The sequence below is a fragment of the Mustela lutreola genome, chromosome 10 (genome assembly GCF_030435805.1).
Source record: "Mustela lutreola isolate mMusLut2 chromosome 10, mMusLut2.pri, whole genome shotgun sequence".
Lineage (NCBI taxonomy): Eukaryota > Metazoa > Chordata > Mammalia > Carnivora > Mustelidae > Mustela > Mustela lutreola.
In genome coordinates, this window is record NC_081299.1 from 49,833,293 (window position 1) to 49,857,762 (window position 24,470).

At 41.7% G+C, this 24,470-nt stretch overlaps 1 protein-coding gene across 7 annotated transcripts in view; it reads left to right on the forward strand.

The window, feature by feature from the left end:
- The window catches only part of NFIA (nuclear factor I A), a 566,515-nt gene that overhangs the window by 454,006 nt on the left and 88,039 nt on the right, over positions 1-24,470 (forward strand). For all 7 annotated transcript variants that reach the window (XM_059138245.1, XM_059138246.1, XM_059138244.1 and 4 more), the window contains exons 5-6: positions 3,957-4,074; positions 10,390-10,517. In XM_059138245.1, coding sequence (XP_058994228.1) covers positions 3,957-4,074; positions 10,390-10,517 — 246 coding nt within the window. The remainder of the gene's footprint in view (positions 1-3,956; positions 4,075-10,389; positions 10,518-24,470) is intronic.

Sequence of the window (24,470 nt, forward strand, 5' to 3'; positions counted from 1 at the left end):
TTGTGAAGCCCTGAAGTTACTCAGTATAACTTCAACGGACACTTGGAGAAGAAAGCAGAATAATACCGCTGCCCCACCCGATAAGCATTTTGCTAGATTACAAGCCCAGGGTGCTAAACTTCATAGGAAGTAAACATAGGGGCAAGCAAAGGAACATTTCTGTGGGTTGGGTTTTGTTTTGTTTTTCATCTTTATTTTTTTTATTTTTTATTTTTTTATAAACATATATTTTTATCCCCAGGGGTGCAGGTCTGTGAATTGCCAGGTTTATACACTTCACAGCACTCACCATAGCACATACCCTCCCCAATGTCCATAACCCAACTCCTCTCCCCCTCCCCACCTCCCCCCCAGCAACCCTCAGTTTGTTTTGTGAGATTAAGAATCACTTACAGTTTGTCTCCCTCCCGATCCCATCTTGTTTCATTTATTCTTCTCCTACCCCCCAACCCCCCCACGTTACATCTCCACGTCCTCATATCAGGGAGATCATATGATAGTTGTCTTTCTCCGATTGACTTATTTCACTAAGCATGATACCCTCTATTTCTATCCACGTTGTTGCAAATGGCAAGATTTCATTTCTTTTGATGGCTGCATAGTATTCCATTGTGTGTGTGTGTGTATATATATATATATATATATATATATATTCCATTGTATGTATATATATATGTATATACATATATATATACCACATCATCTTTATCCATTCATCCGTTGATGGACATCTAGGTTCTTTGCATAGTTTGGCTATTGTGGACATTGCTGCTATAAACATTCGGGTGCACGTGCCCCTTCAGATCACTACGTTTTTCAATCTCTCTGAGAGATGTGCACACTGCACTTACTCTGTATTTTCCTTTCTTCACTGGTTCTGGCCCCTTCAACATTTTAATAAGATAATTAAGGCAGAAGGCATTTTTCCGTGGTACAACGTGGTCAAGAGAATGTGAGGTGTGAGTGCAGCTGGGCACAGGGCCCTAGACTTCTCCTCTCAGTCCAGCCAGGTCGTGCACTCATACCTGCCTTTATCTTTTCTTCCAAGGGGGTGAGGAAGGCCTGTGCACTTCTGCCGGTGCTCGGGAATGAAGCCACTGTGCCATTCCGCTGAGGCCCGAACCTCATCCTAGAACTTAGAAAGAACATCTAAATCCAGACCCTCAACTCCTGTCAGCCTCATCCTTCTTCCTGAGTTAACGCGAGGTTTGACTCTGTACACCCCATGAAGGCACAGACATCAGTCTGTAACATTAATACGTGCCTGCTCTACGCTGACCGCGGAGAGGGATGCAGGCTGACGTGTGGGAGTAATCTCCTTCCCACCTACCCCAGCCTATTGCATCCATAAAACACTATGAAATAAAAGGGGAAACTATGCAAATAAACTTCGTAGAAAAAGTAAATTAGGGAAGGACTAGCAAAATCATTCACTGGAACTCTGTTTACACTTGTCGTCAAGCTCAACCATTTGTTTTTGACCTAAAGGCCCTTCCTCCATTACAGCCTGTCATTAAGAGATAGGTTTGAATTTCAGAACGTGTATGTGAATTTCAGAACTTTCCATTTCTTAGCAGTGACTGTTTTTATACAGTGACAGCTATGATTAAGGTTTAGCTGTTGCTAGTAATCAAACAACTAAGTGTTGATTCTTAGGTATTACGTATCCCTTCCTACCCTTCCTCAGTTCCAGACTCTTCTTAGGGTACCACAATTCACCCACTTGCCCAAGCAGTAATCCTGGGAATCATCCCATACGCGCCCTTTTCTGTTATTACTACACTCAAGAAGTCAACACATTTCCCTGAGTTTATCTCCTAAGTTGCTTACACTAGGCTCTCCCTTTTCAACCCTTGAGTTCAGACCCATCCCCCGCTTACCTTTTTTTTTTTTTTTTTTTAAGATTTTATCTATTTATTTGACAGAGAGAGATCGCAGTAGGCAGAAAGGCAGGCAGAGAAAGAGAGGGAAGCAGGCTGAGCAGAGAGCCCGATGCGGGACTCGATCCCAGGACCCTGAGATCATGACCTGAGCCGAAGGCAGCGGCTTAACCCACTGAGCCACCCAGGCGCCCGCCCCGCTTACCTTTTTTAAAATGACTCCACTGGCCTCTATGGTTTTACTGATTATATTCTTCAACGGCCACTCCTTTGTCCCCCATGCCTATCTTCATGAGAGGATGATGTTTCTAGGTTATGAAGGCAAGTTTGGTAATACGTTCTTATGTTTTGCTGCTTCTCCTTCAACTACCAATCATTCCATGTGACCAGTACTTACTGCCTGCCTCTTGGTGTCAGGGGTTATAGTAGATGCTGGCAGTATAACCCCGATGGTCTGCAGTTAGTACAGTGTGACAAGCACTTCAGTAGCTCACAAACTTGGGAATCTGCTGGACTTAAAGTCAGGTTCCTTAAAGAAATTCATGTTCCTAAAGACCCTTTGTAACCTGACCTGAGCCCTCCCATCTTTTCTCCATGTACTGTATATTTCAGCACACCGAGTTATCAGAAATCCAGTTTTCATTTTATATTCTCTCTCCTTTATAAATGCTGTCCCCCCTACCTAGCATGCCTCTGTTCCTCTCCATTGGGTGATTCCAACTTGTCCCTCTAACATCTTCCCAGGCATCATGTTTTCTGAGGTCCTCTTACTCCCAGAACCTCTCACTCCCCAGCTGGGTTAGATACCCACTTCTATGTGGCCATATCAACTTAAGAATAACTCCAGCAAAGGACTTATCACACTGTATTGAAAATAACCTGCCAACCTTCCCTCCAGAGCTGTCCAGGGCAGGGACCATGTCTTCCATCTAAGCGTCTTCCGCACCCAGCACAGTTCTTGGCAATAGCAGAGATCATTTGTTGAAAGAATGAAAATCCCTGGTTCGTGAGATTCCTAATTATCCTTTCTTCTTATGGATATTAGCCTCTATTTAATTTATTTATATATCCACTTATATGGGCTTGACTCAGAAACCAGTGCCTTACTACAATAATATATGAATCTATTGCTCCTGCTTTTGCATAACCTTTCAAAGGACGAGGTTATTGCCGCTCCTATAGCTGTACCACTAACTTTGCACAGCATTGTTTTATCAGATTGATAGGTGTTATTTATTCATTCAAAAATATCTGTGAAGCTGCTACAGTCAACAAGGTCTCTGGAGGGTCTAGGCCTTAAAAAAATAATACAGGGAATGACATCTCATACAATAGTCAGCTCTGAAAATCACATATAATCAATTATCTTTAATAGTCTCTTAAGCCAGACATTGGAAAATTCCTGTGTATAAGTATGTTCTTGGTGAGCCTTACAGTGTCTGTGTGGCCGCGAGTCTCTGCCTTGACAGTGTGGAGGCAGAGACCATCTGTAAATAAGTGGGCATGGCCGTGTTACAGTCAAATTTTACTTAGAAGAAGTGTGGCTCACGAACCCTGGTTTGAGGACCCTGCCTCCCAAATAAAGTGGAGGTGTGTGTAGGCACCAAGGCGGTTCAGAGTAAGGAAAGATCGCACATTTCTCATTGCAGGAGATTGGGAATGGGTAGCCCGGAAAGATGAATTTGCAGTTCAGAATGAATTCCAAAATACCAATGAGCAAAAGCAGTCAGGATCAGGCAAAGTTAGGAAAGCCCAGAGAATGTTCTGGCTGGTCGTTCAAGAAAAGTTTCAGAGCAAAACTCGGAGGTCTTTTCGTTAAAACCCTCTGGGAGTGTTGCAACCTTGGTGACAGTTTGCCATTACAAAAAGAGAAAAGACGAAAGGTGCATTATAAAACAGAGTCTTTCTGGCATAGACAGTTTTTGTTCTCAACATTCTTTGGAGGTCAGAGTTCATTACTGATTATTTTGGATAAGCTTCCTGTATAAATTCAGAAATAAAATGTGTTATATGCAACACTAATGTATGTTGTCATTGATCTTTTATTCACAGAACATAATTTTTTTTTTTTTCTAGCACCAATAGCTGCAGGAACTGGCCCAAATTTTTCTCTCTCAGATTTGGAAAGTTCTTCCTACTACAGCATGAGTCCGGGAGCAATGAGGAGGTCTTTACCCAGCACATCCTCTACCAGGTAATTTGATGGGTGGCTCTTGTAGTTCCACACCTTCATTTTGTCTCTGAGCCTGGAGGCACTTGCAATGTGAGTGTACTGGTAGCAGATACTAGAGAAGCGTGTTCAACCCCAGCAGACTTTTAGTCTTATTGGGAAGAGAAAGCAAATGCACCTGCTGCAGAAATATACGTGTGTGTGTCTGTGTGTGTATGTGTGTCGGACAGTAGAAAACAATGGGCTAAATTGTATGGCATAGGCCACACATAGTTAAGGAAGGCTTTATCCAAAAAGATTGGCTTGCATTCAGCTGTAAAGGTTGGTTTCAAGTTGGCAAGGTGGGAAGGAAAAGGAATAGTGTATGCGTGGGGTAAAGCCCGGAGCAAAGCCTAGAGAAAGGATGCATGATAAACACAGCCTGTTCTCAGCGCATTAAGGACTAGTTTGACTGGGGAGGAGGCATGTGTTTTGGCTTGTGTGGACACTGGCAACACCGGTTCCGGTCCCGGTGCCTCCAGCAGACGTTACAGCGCGGTCTCAGGGCGTTTGCCCCCGCAGATCTCAAAATCCAGGCTATTGGAACTGTCCTGCGACTCAAAACCTACTTGATATCTAGGTGTGTGGTCACAAAAGTGAATGCAGTCCTGCGGCAGGGCGGGGCTGGCTCATAAAGTCTGTTGCCCCAGGAGACCTTTAAAAAAAGTAAAGCTGGAAAAGCACAACCAGATAAGGATTCCGGGGTTCTGGATCCCCTTGAGGTCACAAAGCCCAAATCAAAATGAAGCATTTTGCAAGATCCTGTTGCCTCTAGATAACCAGTACCAGAAGGAAAGGGATTAGGCATTAAACCCACAGTATTCTTTTACAAATTGGCTTTAGCACTGGACTGTGACAACAAAGAAAAGAATGGTGCAGAACGATCTTTAATGTTTGTGTACTTTGCAGAAAAACGTTTCACAAAGGTATATTCTCCTTTCAAGCAAGCCTTGGAGTTTTATGATTTAAAACAATGACCAGATTATAGAAATTTTCCTTGGTGGCAACTCCGTCTTACCTTGACTTTATATATTTTAACCAGCATTACGGAAAGAGAGAATCCACTTCGTCATGACGAATACCTTGAAAACAGTTAAATACCAGTTATTCCCTAAATATAACCGCCAGATCGTACGCTCATCTTTCACGTTGTTTAAGGGTTCCCCTTAGTTCCTTATAGTATCAGATCCTCAGGAAAAAAAAGTCTGAAATTCAAAGTACATTTATAATGAAAGAATGAGATTGTGAACACATTCAGGTGTTAATACATTTTGAGGATTTTTAATGTTTGCTGATGGAGGGGACATTGTGAGTAACTGCACTCAGTCAACATGAAAAAGCTTTGCAAATACTTGTGGGCAGTGATTAATTTAAAAGTTGATGGGCTGTTTGTTTTTCATATGTGTGCTGCGCATGTACCATGGACATCCCAAACAGTCCATGTCTCCCCTCCTCTCCTGAGCCCCCATCCCCAGCCTTTTGACTTCTCCAGCTGTTTTGTTGCCTCGTGCTGTGATTCTGTGAGTGGAAACCTGGTTTTTAATGTCATTTAAAAGGCTACTGTCATTCTCATATTCTGCAAATAACTAATCTTGATAAGGAGCTAATTATAAACAGCAGCAGTAGTTAATAACTTGGTAATATGTTTGTTTTACTCTCATTAGGCTCTCCTAGGATGGGTTTTATTTTTTTTTAATTATCCTCTAAATATATAGACTCAGCAGAATTATCTGTGTACAGGTTAGAAAATGTGCCCAGAAGAATACTGCAGATTTACATATAGAAAAGTTCATCAACCAATCAATATTTGTTCATGCCGGGCCAATATTAATCGGTCACGTGGTCTGTAGCAGACACTGTATTAGCTGCTTTATATCCCGGATATGATTTAATCTTCACAATACTTTTACCATGGAGACGGTGTTGCCAGTTAACAGTGGATCAACCCAGGGGCCAGAGAAGTTGAGTGACTTGCCCAAGGTCACAGAGCTAGTAAATGGCACAGTCTACAGTCAAATTCAGGTGTGCTGGAGCTTTAAAAACATGATATTTTCGCATTCAATCCTCTTAGGAATGGGGCTTACTCTTTCAGTAAGAAACGATAGAACATGAATCCCCCTAAAAGGAATATCTATTATCCCTATGTTTCCTCGATTCTTAGGGTGTGCTACCTTGAATTACTGTTACCATCTTTAAGATTTGTACATGTCCTGCCTCCCCATCTGGACGGTAATTCCCATAGAGGACAGTGTGTAAATGCTCCAATTTGGCAACAGACATTTCTTTTTTTTTTTTTCCATTGTATTTTATTTTATGTTATTTCTTTTCAGTGTTCCAAAATTCATTGTTTATGCATGACACCAGTGCTCCATGCAATACGCAGCACCCTCCATAATACCCACCACCAGGCTCACCCAACCCCCCATCCCCCTCCCCTCCCGCAACAGACATTTCTTAACAGGGACATTGTCCTAGGCACTGTGAGTATAACATCAGGTAAGATGAGCCTTACAGTCTAATGGTGGAGACTGACATGTAAATGGAAGTTTTCAGTTCAGGGTACTACGAACACTCAGGAAAGAGTCATTTTGCAGATTTGTGGGTGCAAGGTAAGGCTTCCATGCCTTGCATATCATCAGAATTAAACAAGTATTTAGAATGGAGGTGATAGTTTACCTTAATTTCTAGGTACAGTTGCTAGGAATACAACCAATTCCACATGCAGGAAGAGATGGTGTGTTTCTCCCCAAAAGAGTACTTAGCTTTCTCTTAGGTAGAGATCTTACTAGTACTTTCTTATTTTCCTCCAGGGTTTCTGGGAGAATGGAATCAGTGTGTTAGAAAGTCAAGAGCGAGAAACCATAATCAATGACTGATTCATGTCTAAGTTAAAAGAAAAAAAAAATAAAGGAGATGGATAGTCATTAACTTCAGTGCTGTTCCCCTTGGTGGTAAACATCTCTAAAATCACAGAGGGGGTTGTGTAAAAATTGGGATAAAGTTAGACTTTTTTATCCCAAAGAATTTCATCAAGATAAATCACCGGTCAGGTTTGTGAGGTCAGTAAACTTTGTCTTGGAAGCCTTCACATGTCCATCCTGGCACCTCTCACTTCCTTCACTCCTGGATCTTTTTCTCTCCTCCACGCTGTCCCTCCACCCTCCAGACATTTATCCTGTATCAACCTCGGAAAAGTCCTTGCTTTCAAATAAAGATGGGAGCTAATATCTACAGACTCTCACCTTGAGGATTAGCAAGTTCATGGAATATTTGCGTTTTCTTAGAGGACACCAAGGAAATCAAAAACTTTAGAAACTCAAAAAAAATTAATAACAGAAGAATTACAGGCCACGGAGTTGGCCTTTTGTGTTAGATCTCAGTGAATCGTGACACTTGGGCTAATGCCTGTCGCAAGTACTCATATGGCTGTTTCTAAGTCAATAGCCCAGTTCAGCAGTTTTTGAGTATCTGCTATTTGCCAAACATTGTGGTAGGCACTACAGATTTTTTAAAAAGAAGAAGAAGAAGGTGATTTCCCTACAGAGCTCACAGTCCCATCAGAACATAGAGGTCTTGCCTTTTATTTGCCAGGAAACATAAAGGAAATATTCATATTTGTTTTAGCATGTATTCTACCAACTTCCAAAATGGTTTCAAGTGGCTTTCAAGTTTTAAATACATCAGGTGCTATATTAAATATAGATAGAGAAGCCAGAAACCATATGGGAAAATGGGAGAGATTGTTTTATCAGGAGCCTGACCCAAGAGTTGTACCTTACATTTAATCCTGAGATTCCTGGTTGCCAAGGCAAGAAGGGGAAGCATGAGGTTATAGAAGCAGCATTTTCTGATAAAAGGAAAGAATGGAACTTCATGCAAAGAGATCGTATTTTTTTCTGATTTTATGTATTGGAAGGAATTTTTGTGAACATCCTGCTGTTAAAAAAAATATCTAGGGAGTGCCTGTGGCTCAGTGGGTTAAAGCCTCTGCCTTCGGCTCTGGGCATGATCCCAGGGTTCTGGGATCAAGCCCCACATCGGGCTCTCTGCTCAGCAGGGAGCCTTCTTCCTCTCTCTCTCTCTGCCTGCCTCTCTGCCTACTTGTGATCTCTGTCAAATAAATAAATAAAATCTTAAAAAAAAATTCTATTCGAAGTACTTTCATAAATTATAGAAAAGTTCTCCAAGTGGCTATTTTTCATTGAACTTCAAGGAAAGCCAAGCAAAGAACATAAAATACGCTATTAAAGGTTTTCCTTTGGGTACTAAGCTAGCATGCTACAGATATGTTGCTTTCCTGTGGTCTGGCTTTAATGAGACCAGAACTTAAAGGCAAAGCATACTGGAATACCAACTTTAATAATAGAATTTCTTGCGTTAGATTGGGCCCTCCACATTTGCTTATTCGAATTGCAGCCATCGCCTCTTCACTGTCTCGCTGCTCCTAGCATCCATCTCCTCCTTTTTGCTTTGCTTTTCCAAAGCCACCATCTGCACGCCTACAAGAGTGGACTTCCTGAAATCAGCTCTGATGTCACTCCCTGTTGACACTTTCTCAGGGAGTCTTCATGGCCGACAGGATAAAATCCGGATTTGTATCATCTTCTATCACCTCCACCCCCTTCTTTCACTCTGACACAGCTGGCAATTCTCTACATGTTTCGTACCTTCCTCATGATGTTGCTTCTGCCTGATACACACCTCCCTCCTGGGAGCCATGTTCAGAGTATCCGATAACCTGCGTGACACGAGCATTCCGATTAGAACGGGTGCTGCTCTGCCGCCAGGCTCAGGCTGAGTCCTGGAACGCCCCAGATGCACACAACGTTAGTCCTTTAGTTTGTGCATCGTGAGGGTGTCCTGGGGCACAACTGGTGTGGCAAGGGCGGGGAAACTTGAGTTGGTGACACTTTGCCAATTAATAAAGAAGGATTTTAGAATCTTGAAATAAAAATGGCTGCCTGAGTGGTGCCTCAACCAAAAGCCAGCCTCTCCGTGCCCTCTTCTTCCTTATGCCTGTCTTCTTGACACGTACCCATACAGACAGCTCAGGAACTCTGTCCGTCAGGAAGCTTTTCCCAACCTTCCAGGCATATCATTGTTTTCTTCTTTCATCACGAAATCTACTGTGTCCTGTATGTGCTTTCATCATAATACCTACATTTCTCTTTTGCACAATTTTATTTGCCTCTGCATCTCTATCTGCTGGACCGTGAACTCCATGTAGATAGGAACCATGTCGGATGCATCTCGATATCCCAGCATTTAGCACAGCACCTAACACGTAGAAGAGACACAGCACGGTGTTTAATAAATGAAAACATATTAAAAAGTCTGTACCCTGACACACGAGGAAGAGATTTCCCAGTGGGCATTCCCACTAGGTATGAAATCTATTCATTCTGGTAGCATGTTAGTGACATAATCAATTAAGACAATTAGAACATATTAGCAACATGGCATTTCACTGTCTTTTCACTCGTGAAGCCTCAGCTTGGGGGGAAAACTCAGCCCTTCAACTAGAGGAAACGCTGGAATTTCCCAGCCATACCTCTCCCCCCCAAAAAAAAAAAAAAAAAAAAAATACCCAGAGCTTCATTCTCGTGACCTCTGTGTAGCCATCAAAAGAGGAAGAGCCTAAAAAGGATTGGGCCATTCTTCCTCAGAGCGAAATGTACTCCTTCCCCCTATTTCTATCTCTTTGGATCATTGTATTTGTCTCTAGCATCTCCATCAGAATCTGGACTAGGGCAGCTACGCAGCAAATATTTTTTGAATGAACAGATCCAAGTGGAAGGTGAGAAAACTTAGGGAAAAAGAGAGAGAGAGAGAGAGAGAGAGAGAAGCAATCCAAGCTCTTCTGGAGGGCCGTGAACCCAGATCTCTATTCTTCCTGGGGTGCCAGAGGGATCGAGTGATGTGCAGGGAAATTGCTGCTGGCTAGGTCCCCACTGCTGCCTGAGGAGACACGAAATGCAGTCTTCCTGCAGACATTTCCAGGTGGAGACGGGAGCAGGAGCCAGGCCCCCAGTTCCTCAAAGGAGAAAGGAACAGGATGTGGTAGCAGCAACTTGAGGGACAATAAAAAATCAAAATCCCAGACACTTGGAACAACACAGACCCAAGACTTTGTTCCACATCCAGTGACTCACTCAACTGAACAGGAGCCTAAAAAGAGTCCTAGAGCTACACCCGAGTTGCCCAATTGCTTCCTCCTTTGGCTTTCTTTCCACCAGAGATGCGCTATCCAAGAGAGGTGGTTTGGATGGCTTTAAAACATGTCCCCATTTGTTTTTTCAGCTCCACAAAGCGCCTCAAGTCTGTGGAGGATGAAATGGACAGTCCTGGTGAAGAGCCATTTTACACAGGCCAAGGGCGCTCCCCGGGCAGCGGCAGTCAGTCCAGCGGATGGCACGAAGTGGAGCCAGGTGAGCGGGGCAGGCGTGCGGGCGTGTGGCCAGCGCGCCCACGTCTAAAACACGCGTGGGGGCCGTGTGCGCCTCGACGGAAGGAAGCCGGCTCACGGTGGCCGAGCCTTCCACACAAACACCTGTTCCTCTCTGATGGCTGCTTCCACCAAAGGGGGGCCTGGAGCACATACAGCTGAACTGAGAGGCTGTCAGAATGGGCCGAGGCGCTTGACTCTTACATATCCTCACCTACGCTACAGTCCCAGATGCATGTGCCTTTGCTTTTGCATTTCCCCTAAGTGCCTTTGGGGATTGGCTTTTGGGATCATCTTTTCATAATCTCGGAGAAAAATCTGTCCACTCTTTCAGCCGGATGGCTAATCTTAGAAAGGAGAGGAGGGTCCCCGTGTTACAGTGTCGACTTGGACTTTTAGAAAATGAGGAGGTGCTTAAATGTGTTTTCGGGTTACTGGGTATCACCGTGAGCACTTTTCTGTTGAAACGGAGCAACCATCTTTCTGTCCATCTCTAGTGAACTAAGCAAATGTTGACGGCTAGCCTGACCTCCCGGGATAGTCTAGTCTTGGCTCTGAGTCTTGAGAGGAATGTGAGCAATTCAGCTAGCAGAAGTGTTTTGAAACCTTTCTCCGTGTCTAACCTCTGCATGGACAAGGGAGCATCTTCTCGTGCGCCTTCTTCAACCTGCAAAGTCACATGGGTAGAGAGGATGGGGTGTGGGTTTGGAACAGAGAGTCAGAGTGTAATCCTGGCTCTTGCTGCTGCTGCTGGCTGTGGGGTTATAGGCAAATGACCCAACTTCTCTGAGCCTAAGTGTCTCCGTGTTCATAATCTGTCGATACTAATAACTGTTTCAATGCTCTTGAGAATGAAGTAAGGTAACATACACAACCCATCTAAGAGTTATACCTACCTAGCTCCGAGGAACTTTGAAACAAAATGCTTTCTGATCCTTCTGCCCCCACCTAGGCCTCAGAGGGATTCCTTGCAAGAACAGACAAACACCAAAGAGATTTTGGAACTAACCCTTTTGTCTTCAGATCTTAATACCTCTCTCTCCTCCCTCACATATCAAAACACAATCCTCACAGGGACTGGCATGAGAGAGATTTTCGGGGTGATGGAACTGTTGTGTATCCTGATTGTGGCGGTGGGTACAAGAATCTATACATGTGTTAACATTCACAGAAGTGGATACCTTCCATCCCCCAGCAGTTTTATTGCATGATAATTAAAAACAAAGGAACCTCAGGCCCCACAGGCCGAGTCCTTTATCTTGCTCCTTCTACTAAAATGCACAAGTTTCATTTGGTCTTGCTTGTACTTAATTTTCTCACTCACTCATTCAGCCATCCTCACTGGGAACTTTCTGCTTGGTCCCGGGATCCGAAGGGTGAATGGGAAACCTCTGGCTTTGGCTTTCAAGGAATTCACAGTTGGGGGTGGGACACAGATGTATCAGGAGAACATTACATGATGACAGTTGCAAAAGTACAGAGATGAGGACCTTGGCCTCCATCTTCTCATTATTTCTAATGATTACCAACACAGCAGTCAAGGTGTGGTGGATCTTCTAGAAAGGTCATACACATCTGCTTCGCAACATTCTTAGCTCACGCCGGTTCACTGAGAGTGTATAAGAAATAAAGCCAGGCCTAAATGCAGATGAAAATGCTGACTCCCCATTGCCGCCAACGGCATCATCAGCAAGATCTCAGGATAGTGCCAATGAAAAGTTTATGTGCTATTAAAAAATTAAACTTCTTTGAACCCTTTTTAAAAGGCTAATTAGAGTTCTAGCCAGTTTACCTGCTTCAGTGAAACTCGGAATCGAGATATATAGGTTTGGGACGTGGTGCTTGAGTATTGTGTTAATGAGGTTTTATACACAGTGAAGCTGCTTTACCGTGTTGATGTACATGAAGCCCCACCCCCACCCCCCAGACTCTTCTCCAGGACCTTAAGTAGGTATTTTGGTGGGGGTGGGGAGCATATTGGAGGCAGAGGGAGGCAGGTTGAATATAGGGTACTTTGACCTAGTGACTCTTTTTTTTCAGAGTAATTCTTTTCCAGTTTGCACCCTGTGAGTCAAATGATCATAAATTTTAACATCTGAATGCCTAGATCCTTTGCAGTCGTTAAATAATGAAAGTTTAACAGCTGAATTCTTTTTGGGTAATGATACTATATGTGCGGCATAATAGAGAAATCCCCCACAATTATACTGGATTCTTGGATTGACTGTCCATCCGCTCTCTCTATTGCGTCACAGAAAAATGCAGTTTCATGGTGTACGTGTTTGGGGTTGGAGGAGGACAGTGGATATATTTACACTTGGCCATATTCAGCGTAGAAAGTCATAATTGAAACAGGGCCTGAGGGGACATTAAAACTCAACCGAAGGATGTTGTACATGTGCCTGGTGACTTTGGTGTCATTAACTCACACCAGCCATTTTAAATGGATAATTTATGCTGCCAGATGGTCCTTTTTGGGGATTTTCCATCTAGCCCAATCCCCTTTTTGGCACAGAGAACACCCTTATGTTGTTCCCACACTGATCCGGGCCTGCGTAGCTTTTCCCTGGGGGTACAGTTCATTGAGTAGGAGGCTTTTAGTGGTTCCCTCATGTAAATTACCTTCAGAACATGTTGGGAGTTACTTATACTGAATGCACCAGCAGCCTCTTGGTTGCCGACAGAGGGGATAATTCTCTCAAACAAATGCGAAAGGATACTTTGTCCATGCCTCCTATGTGACACAGGAAGCACGGCCTGTCCTGACTCCTCACTTAGAGAGCTTTGCATCTGTTTACCTGCCCTCAGATGCTTTTTCAGGACTCCCTGCCAAAAGAGGGCCGAAGGTGGCCAGAGGAGACAAATTTCCTTGAGCAACAGGAAGGCTTTGGAAAGTAAAACAAACCAGACATGCAGTAAATTACATGGGCTCTTTCAAATGTCTTTTGTAGTATCCTGTTCCCCATTAGTTTATCTCAGCAGTCTCAGTGCAGAGCTCTTATTATCTGAGAAGAAGGGCATAGGAGATGAAAGATGATGTTAGTTTAAGAACATCAGACAACCTCCAGCTGACTTTTGCTTCTCTTACAATGCCGCATTTGTTCCCTCCACTTAGTTTCATTTCCCAGTTATCTCAAAACTGGGTTAGATTCGAAGCTTTGAAGCTAATCACGCACTGATGAAATGAGTTCTGTGAAATTCTATCAAAGAAAAACTCACATACCATCAACTCTTGTTTATCTGTACAAATGAATAATTACAGAGAAACTCATAATGCAAGTAAATAGGAAGCCAAGAGGCGCCTACGTGGGCTCAGATGCTACGCATGGTGCTTCCATACACACGGTAAAAACTGCAGTTACGATTGTTGGAGTACCTTCTGTATACCAGGATTTTGTGTTTTGTTTTGTTTTGGTTTTTAACTACCCTGAATTGTGCAAGACAGAATGGAAGGATCTTGCCTCAGCAGAGAAGAAAGCAGAATTGTAAAAGGTTAGGTGACTTGTCTCAGGCCACACAGATAGTAAACCTGTGGATCCAGGGTCCAAACTTGAACCTGAGTCTGAGTTCAGAGGTTAAGTTTTGTCTTCTATGCTCAGTAACCTCTTTACCATAATGCTTATGCTTATAATTGAAGATCTCATGTCCTGGGTTTGTATTGAAATTAAAAACACAATAATAAAAACGAAAAAATAACTCAACAGAAAGACCTGAAAAATCCCCCAACTTTTCTTTATCCCAAAGCCTTGTCGTATAATCGAAAGCCAGAGAAGGAGTGTGGGTTATTAAACACACATAGGACACAATATATGAGCAAATAGTGTTAACTTTTAACTGAGTAAAATGTTAATTTTTTTCCCTATAAATTCAAATCATCTTCAGCATTCCGATCTTTGTTCAAATAAGATGTCAATCAGAGAGGCTCCCAGTGATCTAAAGACTTGGTGTTTTTTCTTCCATCATTCAATAATTCTTAACCTTGCTTTTCTTTCTTCGTATGCCTGTCTACTCCTCTCGTCTGTGTTCTCTCTGGAGAATGTACACTCCATGGGCAGTGGGACTTAGTCTGTCTTTTTCACTGCTTATCCCCAGCATCCATATCAGCATCTGGTACATAATATGTACTCAAGAAGTATTGATGGATTGAGTGGAGCCTACAAAGCAGGGAATTGGGGGTGTTTTCAATAAACCTAAACAAAATTTGCCAGCAGTAATCCTCCCAGAATTGATGTTTGCTGTATTTTCAATCCGTAGACTCTTACTTAGTCAAATCTAATTATTAACAAGTAGTAAGCCAACGACAGCTCAGGCTCAACCATGGGCCCCATTGACAAGTAATGGTGTACCAAACTTTATTACAAGTATTGTTCGCCTTAAAGGGTACGCCTTTAAGTTAATCAACCCTTTTTTTGAGATAATACTTATTTTTAATTTTTTAAATTAATTAATGTATTTTTAAAAGATTTTATTTATTTATTTTATTTTATTTATTTATTTCCCCCAACTTTAAATAGGAATGCCTTTAGTGTTTTTCTAGAGAAATAAAACCCTAACCTATTTTTTTTTTTACTTTTTATTCATTTTTTATAAACATATATTATTAGCCCCATGGGTACAGGTCTGTGAATCATCAGGTTTACACACTTCACAGCACTCACCATAGCACATACCCTCCCCAATGTCCATAACCCCACCATCCTCTCCCTACCCCTCTCTCCCTGGCCACCCTCAGTTTGTTTTGTGACATTAAGAGTCTCTTATGGTTTGCCTCCCTCCTGATCCCATCTTGTTTCATTTATTCTTTTCCTACCTCCCAAACCCCCCACGTTGCATCTCCACTTCCTCATATCAGGGAGATCATATGATAGTTGTCTTTCTCCAATTGACTTATTTCGCTAAGCATAATACCCTCTAGTTCTATCCACATTGTCGCAAATGGCAAGATTTCATTTCTTTTGATGGCTGCATAGTATTCCATTGTATATATATACATACCACATCTTCTTTATCCATTCATCTGTTGATGGACATCTAGGTTCTTTCCATAGTTTGGCTATTGTGGACATTGCTGCTATAAACATTCGGGTGCACGTGCCCCTTTGGATCACTACATTTGTATCTTTAGAAACCCTAACCTATTTTAAAACAGAGCAGAGGGGGTAGCACACTCACTCATTGACTTGTGCAGTGTTGAGTTTCACTGCATGAAAGAATGCTTGTTCTCCATCTCTCTCTCTCATCTTCCTCCATTCTAAGTGCTGATCAGTATACCTCAAGTATGACTGATCAGTATACCTCAAGTCAGACCAACTCACTGAATCTTTATTAAGCGCTGACTGAGTGCACTATGAGATATGTACAAAGATGACTCTATTAGGTCCCTATCTTCCAAGGGCAAATCACATTTCCTCAGTTGTCAGCTACTCTCTGTAAGATGGGAACTGTTGTTTCCAGTCCGTCTCTGTCACAGAGTTGTCACAATTAAATGAGGTAATGAATTTGAACTTCCATTCCAAGTGCCAAAGTCCTTTTCTAAAGTGAATGTTCTCTAATCGTGTGAGGTAGTGTTAAGATTATATTCAGCTAATGGTGGTTGAAAGGAGACAGGTTTAAATCCCTTAGAAGTAAAAGAGGAGAGTTATTCAGTCTAACTGGAGAATTCAGGACACTTTCCTCCAAAGGCAGCCATGGAATGAGGTGTCAGCTGGAACCCAGAGGAGAAACAGTCACTGACTTGAAAGTGAGACTTGATATTCCTTAGTCTTTTAATTATTAGTGTATATAAATTCAAGTGTTCTTCCTGTATCTTTCTTCCTGAGTTGCAAGGCAGCTTTGTGGTTGCCCTGTGAACCTTCTCATGCTTTGTTTCCCAAAAGCGACTCTGTTAAGGATCCATCCCGCTTCACACATTACCAAGTGGCACCACTTACTACATTTGAGACCACAGCTGCACCAAGCAAGTATGTTTCCGTGAAGTTCCACAAGAGGTTCAGATCATTTTTTTTAATTGTAAAAAAGCATGAAATTGGGGCACCTGGGTGGCTCAGTCATTAAGCGTCTGCCTTTGGCTCAGGTCATGAACCCAGGGTCCTGGGATCGAGCCCCGCACCCAGCTCCCTGCTCAGTGGGGAACCTGCTTCTCTCTCTCCCACTCCCCCTGCTTGTGTTCCCTCTCTCACTGTCTCTGTCAAATAAATGAACAAAATCTTAAAAAAAAAAAAAAAAAGAAAGAAAGAAAAGAAAAAGCATGAAATTATAGGACTTTTGGTGAAATTCAGTACTCTCCTTGAAAACAGGAGTCAAAGACTCCTGAAATTTTCTTCTGAAGAAAAAAAATATTCAGAAATAGCATGCCTTCCTTCACACCACGATTGTCAGACCTTCTGAACAGGCACCATTACATCAGCCAAGACGTCAGGAGTTCTAAACAGTTCAATGAAGAGCTTTTAAAGTCAGATTTGATAAATAGTAAGTTTAGTTATAGTTCTCTCTTTTAAAAACTTTCAGTGATAAACTTCTTTCGTAGATAAACTTCTTCCCAAAGACTAAGTGCTCTTCATTTTTGAAGGTCAAGATTAAGCAGTGCAGTAACATGTGGTCTGTTCTTCTCATGATCATTAAGTAAAGAAAGACATTTTTAAAAGGCATTTGTAAAAGAATATCTTTGTAATCATCTGGTCAACCACTGGCCTGGGACCTGTAGACGCAGAGTTCAATGTCACCACTCCTGAGAGCACAGTTGGATTTTGCAGGCTTCTGTTCATTCATTGTCATTTTAAATACCACATATTAAGTTCACTTGGATTCCCAACTCTGCTGGTCCTAATTTGACCTGCCAACCGTCATTCATCAATTGTAAGAGTGGGGGAAGTTTACCAACTTAAACTTGTAGCTGCAACTCAAAGGAGGAGGCCCATTATCACTGCCAATAAAAAGGCAGCATACTGGTAACAATAGTACCTTGATCACAGACACTCTGCTGCACTAGCATATATTAGGGACAATGATTAAATCTCCCACAGTCTCCCGCTGTAATAGGAATAGTCGCTGTTACAGAACACTGCCGTAGGATCAATGTCTTGGCTTTTCTTCTGCATTTATGGAGCAGTGGGAAAGCATCATTCTGCAACCACATTCTCTTCCATTATCCCTTTAGTATTGGCACCAGCTCATTAGAGACTGGTCCACCAGGGAACACTGGTACAGTAGCAGGCAGTGGGGAGGGAAGGGGTGCTATGGTTTAGGGACCCTCCTTCCTCGGAGACATTTCATCCCAACAAGGGTTTATGGCAGGAAAACCGTGTCACACAGCGAGCCCTCTAACCACCCTTCCCAAATGTCCTTACTTTCTTTATTCAAAGCTGTTTTCATCATGCCAAATAAAGGGCCTAAAATGACCAATTGTAATTGAGAGTCCAAAAGGTTCCCTATTTAAAAAAAAAAAAAAAAATACTCCTCTCACCTATATATACATATATTATATACAAGAAAGCATCGTCCAGAAAATGACTGTTATATTCCTGCAGCCTAGTCTAGTATCTGGCACAGGCTCTCCGTTCAATCAATATTTGTTGAATAAATAAATAAATAATAAGCTGGAGACCACACATGTCTGCGCTCACCCCGTGAGGGGGGCGAAGTGTTCAGGAAGCGGAGCGCTGCGTACATTTGCTGTGTGAATGAATGCAGCCCTCTTGCATCAGAACCCAGATGCACAGTCTCGTGAATACAGAAGCGTCCCGGAAAACAGATGCTGCATTTCAGCTGGGCTCGTCTGAGTGCAGAAATTATCCACATCTCCAAATTGTTAATTTCATGTTTGAAATTGAGGCTGTGTAAATATTCCAGAAAGGAGAAAGAAAGAGATGGAGCTTATACCTTGGATGGAGACGGGGAATCTGCCCTCCCCTGTCCGCATCTCCGTCTTCAGCCCAGCCCTAGCAGCCTCGGTTAGCGAAGTGCTGGCTCATCGCGTGGCCGAGTGTAGCATGTCGTGGGAAGGAACCCTACGGCAAGGTTTATTCCGGCCACACCAATCTTACAGGCTCGCTTAAGAAGGGAGAAAATAGGAGTGAAATAGAACATATCATAAAGAGGGAAAAGTACAAATTAAGAATCACAGCTCTATAATTCTTATATTCTGCCGTGAACCCCAGCCTGCCTGGGGACTTGAGCAGACTACTTCTCTGAATTTTTATCTCCTCATACATAAAGGCTGGGGACAGTAAAACAGCCCAGGCTGTGTATGGTATAGCTCTGACATGATCAAATAGAGGTATATAAAAGTAGGAACTACTATTTCTTAAGTACCAGCTGTGTGCAAGGTACTGTGCATAGCCCCAAACATAGGGTATTTTAAAAATAGGTAAAGTAGGGTCGCCTGGGTGGCTCAGTAGGTTAAAGCCTCTGCCTTCTGCTCAGGTCATGATCTCAGGGTCCTGGGATCAAGCCCCACATCAGGCTCTCTGCTCAGTGCTTCCCCCCACCCCTCTCTGCCTGCCTCTGCCTACTTGTGATCTCTGCCTGTCAAATAAATAAAATCTTTTTTTTTTTAAAGGTAAAGTATACTTCGTAAACCATAAAGTGTTATACAAGTACTATGTATCTTTATGTTTTGGTAAATATTTGAAAACTCTGAAGTGCTATATGAGTTTAAGATATAAGCATACCTCATTTTATGGTACTTTGATATCTCCCCCTTCCCAGATACTGTGTTCTTAATGAAGGTTTGTTGCAACCCTGCATCAAGCAAGCGTCTTGGCATCATTTTTCCAACAGCATTTGCTCACTTCCTGTCTTGTGTCATATTTTGGTAATTCTTGCAACACTGTAAGCTTTTTCATCATTATTATATTTGATGTGGTGTTCTGTGATCAGTGGTTATAAGTTGCAAGAAGTTCAGATGATGGTTAGCATAGTAATAAAGTATTTTTAAATTAAGGTACATACTTTTTTTTTTTTTAGACATAATGGCATTGTACACTGAGTAGACTATTGCATAACTTTGATGTGTACTGGGAAACCAAAAAATTCACTTGTCTTGCCTTTTTTGCAATATTCGCTTTGTTATGGTGGTCTGGAACTGAACCTGCCTTATATCCGAGGTACGCCTGTACATGAAGTTAAATGGAAAACATAGTTACGAATCTGTGTCTATTACATGCTAAGCACTGTGCAAGGTGAAAGAGGGAAAAATAAGTAAATAAGCCAAGACAGACTCTGCCCTCAAAGTGTTTGCAGGCAGCAAAGGAAGGAGGGCTAACTGCTCAAACAAGCACCTCGTGGCCACAAAAAAGACAGGAGTACTAGGATTCATCCAGGTCAGGAGTTTATTCATTGGCTTATACCACTGCCCTCCACCATATCTGCTTGAAAAAAACTGGTGCATCAAACATTCCATTATTAAAGGAACATTAGTAAAGGCTAGTCCCTATTTCCTTCCCTTCATAATACCAGCCTTCTCTTTCTTTATCTCTAAAAAGCCTGTAGAAAACCAGTCAGTATGCTAGAAAACTCTCAGGAAGTGTGCAAAGAAAGCAATGTCATCTGACTCCGGCCAAAGATCTTTCTGCACCCATGGATTCAAATCCCCCTTCCCGAAACAGAGTGTTCTGATCTGTGGGTAATGAATGAAATTGGGCAGAATCTAAGCAAATGTTTACTTAGAGGAAATACAATTACTCTGAATTGACATTAAATTCACCAAAGGGAAAAATAACCAAAAGTTATAGTTGGAAGAGAAGAAACAAAAGAGACAGGTAGATGGGCAGGCAGATCAGACTTACCTAAGAGTTGGCTATGCTGGTTTTCCTATATCTAATAAATTTTATTTATCTAGCATTATTAGATATTTGTAGAACTCAAACAGAAGGCAATTTTAACCTCATATAAGGAAAAAAAATTCTTTAGCGTTCTGACTTCCTCTCTTCTGTAAACAAAATGTAGATATTTCATAGACTCAAATAATAACCGCAATTTGACTAACAATGAAAGACAATTTAACCTATATTTTGTCATTGGAATGCTGCTGAAATTTTAAACATGTAAGTGTTTAAAACTGATAGCTAATATTTATTAAGCACTTACTATGGGCCAGACATAGTTCTAAGAGAGAGTTGGGGGGGAGAGATTTAATTTGTAAAAAATGATACAGGTCAACAATAAATCTTTTTTCAGACTTACTTCCCTCTCTCATAGGTTTTTATATTTTTCCCACATACTGATTGTTCTATTTAAATGTGAAACAACAAAATACAACACCATCAGCTATATAGGAATAAAGTTTGGAATAAAGTTTTCTCTTTTTTTGTCCATCAGTGTCTTCAATAAAGTAGCTTTTTAATACTCCAGAATAGGGGCTTTATGTGAGGAATGGGGAAAGAAGAAGACAGAAACCTCCCTGCCTGTGCAGAACTCAAGGGTCAGTAGCTTTTCTGCCTGTGCTATGTGTCCATTTCTGTTGCGATTGTGAACATCCCACTCGCTTTCCTGCTCAGCAGAGGATTACAATAATGCCTATTTATCCTACTGTATCCATCCAAGGCTTTCAAATACATCATAAACTCATCATTAATCAAAGACATGGCACCCATTTCGAGATGATGGGTGAATTACATCCTACAAGATTACGAGAAATGCTCACATTGGCATAGTAAATCAGGGACTGTTTCCTGATAGATTCCTGAACAGCACAAGTCCTAAAATGGAGAGGGTTCTCTCCAGCACTGAATCACAAAGTGTGTCTCTTAAATAGGAGAAGACGTCAGGAATAAAAAATTTTGTCACTTTATGTCACAGCATCACTTAACCTTGATGAAAAATTAAACCGTGATGGAGAAACTCAATCTGTCGAAATACAGTGAACGGGGCTTGCCTCCTCAGAGTCAAGAATTACTGACCTCCCTTTCTTGACAGTTTAAAACCCCTCTGAAATTGCCAGATTACTCCGGTTCACTCTGGTTCCTGGTTTTGTGGTCTGTTTGGAGTGAGGAACTGGGTTATGATCAGTGCCTTCAGCCCGCTGTGGAGAACAGGCTTTCCAGACAGCTGTGAATGCTCGGTGTTCTTCCAGAGGCTACTCCAGCCCTCCCAGGTTTTCACGTGGTCCACACATCTCACCGCCCTCATTCTGAAGCAATGTGCCAATCTTTTGTGATCGTATGTAATGAGAGGTAAAGTTTTCGTGTGCGTTGTTGGAAATGCACTCAAGGCATTAGAAATTCAAGGAACGACAGCCCAGTAGACATTTCTAATTGGAAATGTCCTCTGGAATAGCAGATTACTCTGCCTTGTTAGGTTATCCCAACCCAGAAGTCACTCCACCGTGATTAGCTTCCAAGATGAATGAATTCTAGGATATCAAGATTACTTACGACTCAATGCCAGTCCGAATTTGCCATCTGCCTTTCAGCCATTTCGTGAACCCAAGGAAGAGAGGCTTTATCAAAATGGCCGTGCAACATCTCTTCTGTTCTAACACTCTGTAGGGACTGATACAAGCAGCTCTTCATGTTCTTATGTCAAGATACATATGTAAGGATTAAAAGTAGTATGGGTTGCATAAGAGTGCTTTTTGGGGCCAGTAATTCTTTGATATTTATCACTTCATAGTGGTGACACCTGCTTCTAATTTTAAGAGTTCTCTTTTTCAGTGGGTGTTTTTTTCCCCCCCTTTTCAGAAAAGAAATTTTATCCTCAAAAGACTTAACTGGCAATTTTTCTCCTTTTGATGTGCTTGATATATTTATGAGTTTGTCCATCAACATTGAAGCCTTAACATGGCTTTAGCTTTAAAAAAAAAAATCTTTATAACACATAATCATTATATCGGGTTACCTAAATTTATGTCCTCACCACACATTTGGAGACTTTTTGAGAGATATAGTTTGTTATAAATGTCATTATTTGCCACTTGGACTACTTGGCAGTTGTCTGAAGTTGACTAAAACCATAGACATAAACTCTGCCTTGTGGGAGGAGTGTAGCCGCTTACATTCAGTATACGTCTTTGGTTGTTCTTTACATTCAGGGACCCAGTTGGTGACAACTGTCATTTGAGATTGGCGAGTGGAAGGGGGAAAAAAAGGAGAGGACCCTCGTTGTGTCTGTTTAGACACACAAGGAAATAGTCATTCGGTTTGAGGGTAGCCAGCCCACTTGTAGAGCCCAACATGGTTTGCTTTTCAGTTTTTATCTTGTGTAAAGACCTTTTCCTAATAGATGCTGGATAAAGTTAATTATACAAGTAGAAAAAGCTGCAAAAGATGGTATATTGCTAGCAACCCATCCTGATTGGCCTGTGGGGAGTTGTCGGTATAAAATTGGATCCTTGTGTTGGGTTCCAAAAAAAAAGGTGTGAATATGAAGGAGAAGTGCTAAATCATGACTCCAGAGAAAATGTCGGCCACGAGCAGTTTTTAGTCTAAGTGAAAACCAAACTTTAGGATTTGGACAAATAAGACAAGGAGAAAAAAGCGTGAATCATTAACGCCAATATAAAAGCAAACGCTTTTATATTGGATTGGTGATCCAGTGTCACCAAACCTAAGGGAAGACACTCAACCAAGACTGTGACTGAATGGAACCAACTTGTTGACTTAATTGATATGAAGAACTTTTGCCAAGTATTTACCCTTCATGTCAGATAAGTAATTTTTAATAAAATATTTCCAGGATCTGAAGACAGTTAAGAAAACAGCACAGTTTATAATCATGGCACTCGTAAGTAAACGGATCTATCATTACGTTGTCACAGAGAATGACAGTGAGCAGAAACATGGTGCTAATCCTTCTCAGATAACTATACAGTGTAATTAGACAGACACTGTCTCTAGTGCTGAGTGTAGCGTTAATCAGGCGAAGTGCAACTTTACACAGAAATTTCTTCTTTTCTGGTATGTCATTGTTAAAAAAAGAAACTGTTTTATCAGATACTGCTTCAGAACATGATCTATGTAGCTATGCACAGCTACTGCCCTTTTAAATTTTTATTTTGTGTTTTAGCAGCGTTGAAGAACAGTGTGGTCCTTTTGCATCCACGAGGCTGCCTTGGAAGTCCGTAGTTCATTTTGTTCTGCAGAATGAACATAACTTGAAGTGTTCTCAGGCTTTGAAAGGAGGACCTATTGGCTCATCTATCGAAAATGAAGGCGGAACTCTCGTAGAGAGAGGTTTCCCTTATAAAGAAAGGGCCAGGAGTTTTTTTGCATTCGATAAGAGCTCAAGAGAGATTCTCTTTCTGTGAAAAATTTCATGTTAAAGCGATGAAACATGTTGCCCCCTTCCAGCCTTTAAAAAAAAAATTTTTTTTTCCCCTTTGGCTGTGTAGCATCCGGCTTGAACTACGAACTACTGCATAGTTATAAAGTCGTATCAGTTCAGCTCCTTGCACAGCTCTATCTTCCCACTTTCTCAGCGACTCAAAGGCCTTTGATGACAAAGAATAGGGTTATTGAAGGTTGGTGGGCAGATTTCACTAAGTAACAGGTGGAGGTCAAAGTAGTTTATTTGTGGGGATGAACACAGTACAGAGATGAAAAATCAAATGCTTTCCCATAATAAGGTTTAGCAAGAAAATGCTGACTACGCTAAGCTCAGATTCTAGCTGACAGAACCTTTTCTAGTGTTCATTACTTGATTTCACAGTTCAAGCAATTTGAAGAGGCCTAAAATTATATTTCTTTTTTCCCCCTATGAAATGTTCCGGTCAGTTTCAGATTTTACCTTAAGTAAAATGATGGCCCTTCTGCTTGTATCCAAGGAACCCCAGGATGAATAGATCCCCAGTGCAGGCATATCCCAACCATGGAACATCACAGACTACATCTCTAAAATGAAATTTTACCAATAAGACCTGTAAATGCCAAGCTTTCGATCACGTTCTGACAGAAGTGAGCATATTTTAATAAACACTTAACTTCACATCACTGAAACTGGT